An 8,462-nucleotide genomic window follows, 5' to 3' on the forward strand; every position below is an offset into this window, starting at 1 on the left:
GTAATCCTTTATAATATATTATATCTCGCGTTGAGTATCATACAGGCGTATCTGCAGTGATCGATTTCTCTTCGTCGATTTTCTCTTTGGATCATTACAAGAAATGCAATCAGTTTTGGTAACATTTGACGATGGAACATGACGAAGGACGATTAGTTCTTTCTACAGAATACAATAAAGCAGTTGAAAGCTGTCTTATGCTGTAATTAGCATAAGAGAAAATCGATGAAGAGAAATCGATCATTGCAGTTACGCCCTTATGATACTGAACGCGAGATATTATTATATATATTATATTTATCTATAAAGGATCACTAGTTTGCACCATTTAGAATGTACCAGATGTGGCCACTCGGACATAATGCCCTGAGGAACCGGCTGTAGTTTTGTTGGAACCGTTTCCCGAGATCCTTTGGTCACGTTTGGAAATTAGATATAGGGTAATTGTACCAGTTATGGACATAGTGGTTCCCTATTTCGCTACGTAATTACTGGAATGTCTTCAAATTTTGAAAATTTTTGTGTGTTGTAGTAGTTAGATTTAAGATATATCTTGATGTTAAAACATTTAAAAAGATTTGAAATGTGAAAGTTATCAAAATTTCACATATGGCCAAATAGGGAACCACTATGGCCATAACGGGTACACCTTCCCTACTTACGTGCGAGTATACTCACAAAAAATATTTGAAATCTGTTAAGTATTCGCTGAGCGGTGAAGATATTCAAGATTTTTATCAAACCATGAGTAAGTATTTGACTCATTTTGTACGTTCAGAAAATTTGGAATTTGTTTTCCTTTTTTTCTTAGCAAAATCATGGTTTTTAGTAAATTCGAAGCTTAAAGTTTTTATTTCGTAGCATTCTAGAAAACGAAACGAAAAGAGTACTTAGCATAATTCCGCAGAATATTAGGACATATTATTTTTAAAAGCAGGGTTGGGAAAAAAATTGAAATTCACTCTACAGTAGTCAAACAAAGCCAATCACAGTCAGCGAAGCCAGTGAGACTCATGCCCATCGCTGCTGTAGGCAAAAAGCCTTGAAAATTGCAAAACACCCGTTGCTAAGGGAAACCTAAAATTACTGTTGAAAAATGTTCTATTTCCCGCTGCATTTCCCGCATTTAGAGCCTTCAATGACACTACTGATTTAGAGAAATTCATGTACCCAATATAGGCTACTTGATGAGATTCACGATTTTAAACTACTGTAGTGAGAGAGCCACGAGATTTTCGCGAAATTCAAGCCTACTACTATTACCATTTCCAGCACTGTTTAAAAGACAATTTTACACCGTCTTCAGCCAAAGGCTGTACAAACTGGACGATCACTAACATTAGGCAACGGAAACGGACAACACGAAACACCCAGTGATAAATGTTTCGTTTGACGAAAAGTTTCCACCGAGTGCGGGAAACGAACCCGCACCTCATGGCACAATACGCCTAAACGACTGACGCCGCTAACCGCACGGCCACGAACATTATTCTTTAAAAAAATCAAAGAAAAGCTTGAAATGAAAAAGTTTTTTGATAGAATTGTCCTTTGCAGGATTTGTGATGAATCATGGGCAGGATTTTTCTGATGGAACGCTGTGCATAATTTCACAGAATCTGAACAAAGCATGTAAAAGATAGCTTGAAAACATTGTGAATTTGAGGTCTTCAACTTTTGAAGAACTTCAATGCTATCAATCAAATAAGGAACATTGAAAGAATGAGCATGAGTATTATACTTATACTGCCCCCCAATAGGAATTCGGTGGTCACCCTGAGTTTATTTCGTTCTTCAATAATGAACTTACCATTTGTTCTAATCCCCAGGAATTATCGTTGGATGCGTGCTCGGAGGAAATAGTGTTCATATTTCGCAATCAAGTCAACCAGCGGGAAAAGTAGTAGCTATTCAAGAAACGCAATTTTCATTTTACAATCAAGAAAAGAAATTCCTTGACCTTTTTTTATTCGTCATTTTCGAGATAGATGTTGCTTCCAAAACGGCCGTATAAATGAGCCTTCAGCTCGCCCATCTTATCCTGGATATCTTTCGATAGCTTTTGGATGTTCTCAATCTCCTGCTTTTTCTTCTCTTTCGCTTCGACTAGCAGTTCCTGAAAATTGTAAGATAAAACTTAGAACAATTTAGATGACATGGTTCACCGAATATGCCGATTAGAAAACTAACCTGAGTGCGGGCTAAATCGTGGGACATGAAAACTTCCCCAATCAGGAACGGAATCTGCGTGTCGTCGTCTAACAGTTCAATTTCGTCCCCCGCTTCTTCCAGGTTTTTCAACTCGTTCTGTCTAATTTTCAGCTCCTCCTTGAGGTCTTCAACCTTGGCATTGTAGTTTGCAAATTTATTAATTTTCATCTGGTCATCGATGGTAATGTGCACATCTGAATCCTAAAACCCGAAAAATGGAGAGTGGTTGATAATCGTTTTGTAATTTTCTTGATGCAATGCTATGCCTACCGGTTGAAACGTTCCCTTGTTCTTGGCTTCCGACTTAGAACTCATTTTTGAGACAGAAATAATTTTTTAAAATGCCGCTAATGTAAAAAAAATGCAATGCCGATGTCCAGAATTGGATGTATTCGAGAAGATTGATTTTCAATGAATGACAAGAAAATGACAGATACGGAGGGGATATTCATAGCACACGTACTATTTTTTGTTTTGTTTTGGAAAAAGGCCTTTTCATTGGACACCTTTGTGACCTTTGTACAATGGAACAGTGCACGCCCCATTAAACATTTGACAGTTCAACAGCCGACTAAATTGGTTGAAAAATCGGTCGATTGTTGCACCGACGCTTATGGAAGTTTAACACAGCGATCAACTGACTAATCGCTAGATTAAATCGGGTGGAGGGGGATGTAGAGTGTGCTTATTCCACGACTGGGGTGAGAGGAGTCGAGAAAAGTCACTTCGCTCTCGAATGAACTCTTTTTTGCGATTCCGAGAGTCGACTCGAATGAGGTGAGAAGTTCATTTCCATTCGAGCGACGAAGTGAACCTCACGTTTAGATGTGTTCATCAGAAGAAACGTCAATCGTAATAAGCTGCATTACTTGCGATTAGGGCGGAACCAAATTTGTAAACATTGAGGGTTTAAATCTAGTCCCTTGTAAACCATTCATCTTTTGCAGAGATTGATCGATGTTTAATTTAATACCTTTCGAATCAAATCTAATTGCAGCATGTTTTCGAAAACAGTTTCAAATATCTACGAATTAATATTTTGTTGTGGGTGAAGATTATACCTAATTCGCCCTAATCGCATGTTATGCTGTTTATATCGAGAATCGATAACTCCAGGCATTTCCATATGGTTTGCTTTAAGCATCTACCCCAGAAATTGCTTTATAAAATCCTCCAGTGATTATCCAGGGCGTGCGGGACCAAATCACCATGATCACCTAGCTGGGTACGACCCGGGACAAGGCGTTCATCTTCGACATGGCATCCTGTCCGGACATGGTGCCGCACGGTGGCATCAAGGAGGTGCTCGAGTCGGAGAAGGTGATCAAGGTGATACACGACTGCCGGAACGATTCGGTGAATCTGTTCAACCAGTTCCAGATACTGCTGAAAAATGTGTTCGATACGCAGTCGGCCCACGCCGTGCTCCAGTTCCAGGACCAGGGCAAGCAGGTCTACAAGGTGAAAAACGTCTCGCTGAAACATGGCCACATCGATCAAGGCGGAATTCCGCGAGCTGCTCGCGGAGCTGTGCACTGAGCAGATTTGAATGCTAATCCGCCCAGTGGACGTCAAGATGCGCAAGAAGCAACGCAAGGTCCGCTCGGAGATCCAGGACCTTAATGTGAAGCTAAAGGGTGCCAGCAAGAACGTGGTGCTGAGTAATCGCGAGATTCGATTGCTGAGGTACATGGACCTGACGGAAGACGAGAAGGAAAAACTTCGCGTCTCGTACAAAGTGGCGAAGAAGCTAGACAAGCTGGAGAACTTCGACCGGGTCTGTGGCGATGCGAGCGACTCCGACGATGATTGTTACGTCATCGAGCAGGACTACCAGAGCCTGGACAGCATGCCGTCAGATAACTCGCTACCGGGCACGTTTTCACCCAGGAACTCCGAAACGCCGAGCATGACCGAGTCGATGCAGCTGATGGACGAAATCCTGTCCAACACCACCATGGACCGGATGGTCAAGATTGACAAGCTGGAAGCGATCCTGTCGGCTGCGACCCTTCTAATGAACGATCAGCCGGCGAAGAAGTAGGAACCTGAGGGACGAACGCCAAAGTCCTCTTCCGTAATGGTAGGACCAATGGGTAACTCCATCAAACCTTCCCGCCATCAGTCACAACACGGTGCAATTCCACCCCCGCCACAGCAGCCCAAGGCCGAAATAAAGAAAGTCGGCTGCCAAACGCTCAGCACCGGATATGTACAAGCATATAGGCGACACAGACTTAGAGACCAAAATCTCATTCGAAAGTAGAGAAGTATCTAAGAAGAAGAATTAACTAAGCAAGGCGAGCATTATTGACCTGTGGAGTAAACTGTGTTTGAACTCTTTTATGAATGTTCGAATCCTCCGAGCAGAATCTCAAATAGAGAAACTTTAAAGTAGATGGAGTACCGCGTACCTTTTAATTCCGCTCCTAAATGCTTATCTTTGACAGATACGCGTATTTCGACTACCACTTGCAGTCTTCTTCAGTGTCAGTTACTCACAGGTCACCACCAGCTAATGACCAATCGATTAAGTTTTCAGCTTAAACGGATGTTCGGTTCTCCAGATTTGTGTTTTTGAAAATTTGAGGTTTTGCTTTGATTCATCTTCACCTTAAGTAACAAGAAAGTTAATTTAATGTTTAATATAAGCCAATACTACAGTAATTTCTCCGATCATTCCTACGCAGGATATTATCCCGAGATTTATTTGCTATTTTTTAAATTTTCTAAGCCATTTTTTTCACGAAATCTTTTATAACTTCTTCAACAATCTTGTGGCATGACCAGATGTTGCTTAAGAATATTATACTGAAGTAATTCTCATATCTTTTCGATATTTCCAAAGGAAGCTTTTAATATACCATCAGTGCACCAGATTCCGCTCATTTAAGGGAAGTTTTGTGTTCAAATGTTTATTATAAAATAACTATTGTCTCGATCAATACACAATGTCACAATGTAGCTCGAAGTATAGGTAATCAGCGGCAAAATAAAAATAATTTGAAAGACTTTCATAAAAAAAATATTTAATAGCATTTGTTTCAGCATCCAAGTGTTCCTATTTCCGCTCACGATTTCCGATTTCGTGACGAACTTACTGAAAAATGCGAATTTCGTTATTTATCTTGATATTTTTTTATGGTCAAACCATAGCTACTACTGCAATAAAGAAGCCTGTATACTAAAATCGACATTTCTTTGAAAATTTGTTTAATTTTTTGCATGAGCAGTTATTGGAACACACAAAAATACCTAGTGACCCAATAATCGCTCACGAGGTCTTGTGTTTTCAATATAAAGAATTATTTTATCAAATGAAAATAATGTCAGACAACTTCATTTGAAAGTTGTTAGCATTGCTAGAATATATGGTGGGTTTTGACACGAAACATCAATTTCTACACTAGTGAGCGAAAATAGGGGCATGAGCGGATACAGGTGCATTGATGGTATTTCTTCTAACGTTTATTTATCTTGTGATACCTCGTAACAATGGATTCACTACTCATAACATGGTTCAGCGTAGCGCTATTATCTATGCACGAAAAATTACTAAAACGTATCCCGAACATGTTTGTATGGCGGAATGCAAAACAAAAATCCAAAAATAACAACAATTTAAAAAAATATATATATAAGATTTGAGGGGCCCAAACAGGCCCGACAGATTCGCATAACAGTCACATGTTCTATGATATTTCCAATATACATGGGACTATTAAGCAAATTTGACCAGATAAACCATTCCCACTAAAATTCTTCTAAAATTCAATCAGTAATTTATCTAAGGATACCTCAAGAGTGTTTTTATGCAGAAATTGTCCAAACAATAATTGTTGTTGATTGTTTGATGAATTTCTCCATGGACCAATGCACGAGTTTGAGCGGTGCCGTATTATTTATGTAGCTATGGTAACGAGTGAATTTGGCACCGCTCAAACGTCACATTAGTGAGCACGTGCATCGGTCCATAGTATTTATAAAATAATTTCTCTATAAATTCATCCAGTGATTTATCGACCAATTTACTCCAAGATATTTGAGGAATTTTTCTAAGTGGAAATTAATTTAAAAAAAACTTAACTATGAATTTTTCCAGAAATTTCACAAAACAAATCAATTCTTTTTCCAAATTTCTTTAGCATATCCATCAAGATTTCTTCTAAATTTTGATAAATTATTTAACATAACAAAAATTAACTTCATGTTAATCCCATGGTAAAATTATCCAGAAATTTCTCGAAAACACGTAGGGAAGGACGGGGCAAGATGAACACTCCTCAATTTGGAAACTGATTAAATTACTTTTATTATAATATCGTTATGCACTGTTGAATTGAGGTTAATCCATACTACAGTCAACTCTCCGTAACTCGCTATTGAAGGGGCCATCGAGTTAGGGAGGTATCGAGTTACAGAACACAAAACCAGTGCAAATGCGATCCAAGGGACCATGATAACCAACTTTTACTATGGTTCTCTAACTCTATATCGAGTAAGGGAAAGTTAACTGTACTACCCTTCAAAACAGTTATTAGAAATAACATGAATTTGAAAATATGAGTAAATTACCATTGAGTTTTTTATAACAAATGACCAGTACAAAATAAGACTTTTGTCTTCAAATTTCTGATTCTCAGTCAACATTTCATAAATTTTGAAGAATATTTTAGTATATAAAGAAAAAAATCATCAAAAAAACTTTACATTACCCCTTATGGAAATGAGATTTTTTTCAAAATACAGTTGGATTTCGTTTTTGGCATGCTCCGTTTTTGGCACCCCCCGATTTTGGCAACAAAATGGATCCGTTTTTGGCAACATTTTTCAATATCATTAAAATTTATATTTTTCTGTAAATATTATTGTGTTGTTTGTTTTAGTCATTTGAAAAGCAATCCAGCTTCACGCTTACCGCATACCAGAGTTCAATTTTCGCCGATATTTCTCAAAATGTCATCAACTTCTAGGAGCACCGTATGCGCTTATTTAATTCTAGATGGTCGTATAGTCGCAACGTTTCATGAAGTCATTAATCTCTATGAGTATCAACTAGAGTTCCAACATCTTTTCTCAGGCATTCACGCTTTATGACCAGCTCACTTAAGTATGCCGGTAGAGAATTGTAATTAGTAAAAGTCAGTTTTCTTCAGATTTGGAACAGCTTTTCTTAACAAAGCAACATTGACAGGAACAAAAAGTCTAAAAATCACACAGAGTTTTCATCTACAAATTCGTTTCGTCATTTCAGTTCACTGTTCTTTTTATTGTAGAATTACATGCATTGCTTATATAGAACATACCACAGCAAAAAATGCAAATCTCTTTTTAAGAAACGATCCAACATTATATTCTAGTATTACTCAAGTTAGAGTATACTACGTGCCATATCAAGATTTAATTCAAGTATGCCTGCCGCATGAAATTACAAAAAGGTTCCTTACGAGATCCTGGTGACCCCTGGCTGGGTCTAGGGGTTGTCTAACTGGATTCTGGAGAATCCTTACGTTTTTTGACTCTTTTGTTTTTAATATCAGCTTCTAAGAATTTTCAGTGAAGTCTTGGAAATACTGAGCGAAATTTGGGAATTCCTATCGATTATTACTTAGGGGTTTCTCGCGGGAACCTGAGAATGTATATAGTGGACGCTGTGTAAAATCTGTCGATTCCTTGTAAACTCCTAAGATTTCTAAGGCAGACTGTGATTTTTAGAGGAATACTGCGGATTCTTAATTGTATTTTGAATATCTTTGGTAAGATCTTGAGGATTCTGAATAGGTTTCCAGCGGAATGTGGGGATTGCTAGTGGCACTTTGGAAAGTCCTTATGAGCTTTTGAACATTTCGATCGGAAACTTGAGAATTTTCAGCTATATCGCAGCGGAATCTTGGAAGTTTAAGCACTATCTTCAAAATTATCAGCAAGCTATTGGGTAGATTATGAATCCAAAGAATACTAAATAAGATTCTGTGGATTCTTAGCAAGCTAGTGTAGTAATATAGAGTAATTTGAGAAATTAATAATTCGTTTGTTATGATAATTTGAAATATTCATAAGAAAGATTTACAAGTATAATTAATCGTAGAAGGTTGTACAAAATATACTAGTGCATTTCTATCAGTGTCATTATGACCATCACTAGAGCGGATTAGCATTCGCTTGAATCACAAATAAAGGAGAAAACGAACATGAAGATGCATACCAACAAGAACGGATGCCAAGTGGCTGAACTGAATGAATACAGAAAAGAG

The 8,462-nt window shown here is 38.0% G+C and overlaps 1 protein-coding gene across 1 annotated transcript; it reads right to left on the reverse strand.

Annotated features, from left to right (window-relative positions):
• Positions 1-1,926: 1,926 nt before the first annotated feature.
• On the reverse strand, positions 1,927-2,637 carry LOC5574333 (probable prefoldin subunit 4). The gene is made up of 3 exons (XM_001661316.2): positions 2,479-2,637; positions 2,188-2,409; positions 1,927-2,113 (listed from the first exon to the last, which is right to left on the reverse strand). Exons 1-3 carry the CDS (start codon positions 2,521-2,523, stop codon positions 1,964-1,966), a joined length of 417 nt encoding a protein of 138 aa, XP_001661366.1. The 5' UTR covers positions 2,524-2,637; the 3' UTR covers positions 1,927-1,963.
• Between the last annotated feature and the right edge of the window lie 5,825 nt (positions 2,638-8,462).

The sequence above is a fragment of the Aedes aegypti genome, chromosome 2, assembly GCF_002204515.2.
Source record: "Aedes aegypti strain LVP_AGWG chromosome 2, AaegL5.0 Primary Assembly, whole genome shotgun sequence".
NCBI classification, from domain to species: domain Eukaryota; kingdom Metazoa; phylum Arthropoda; class Insecta; order Diptera; family Culicidae; genus Aedes; species Aedes aegypti.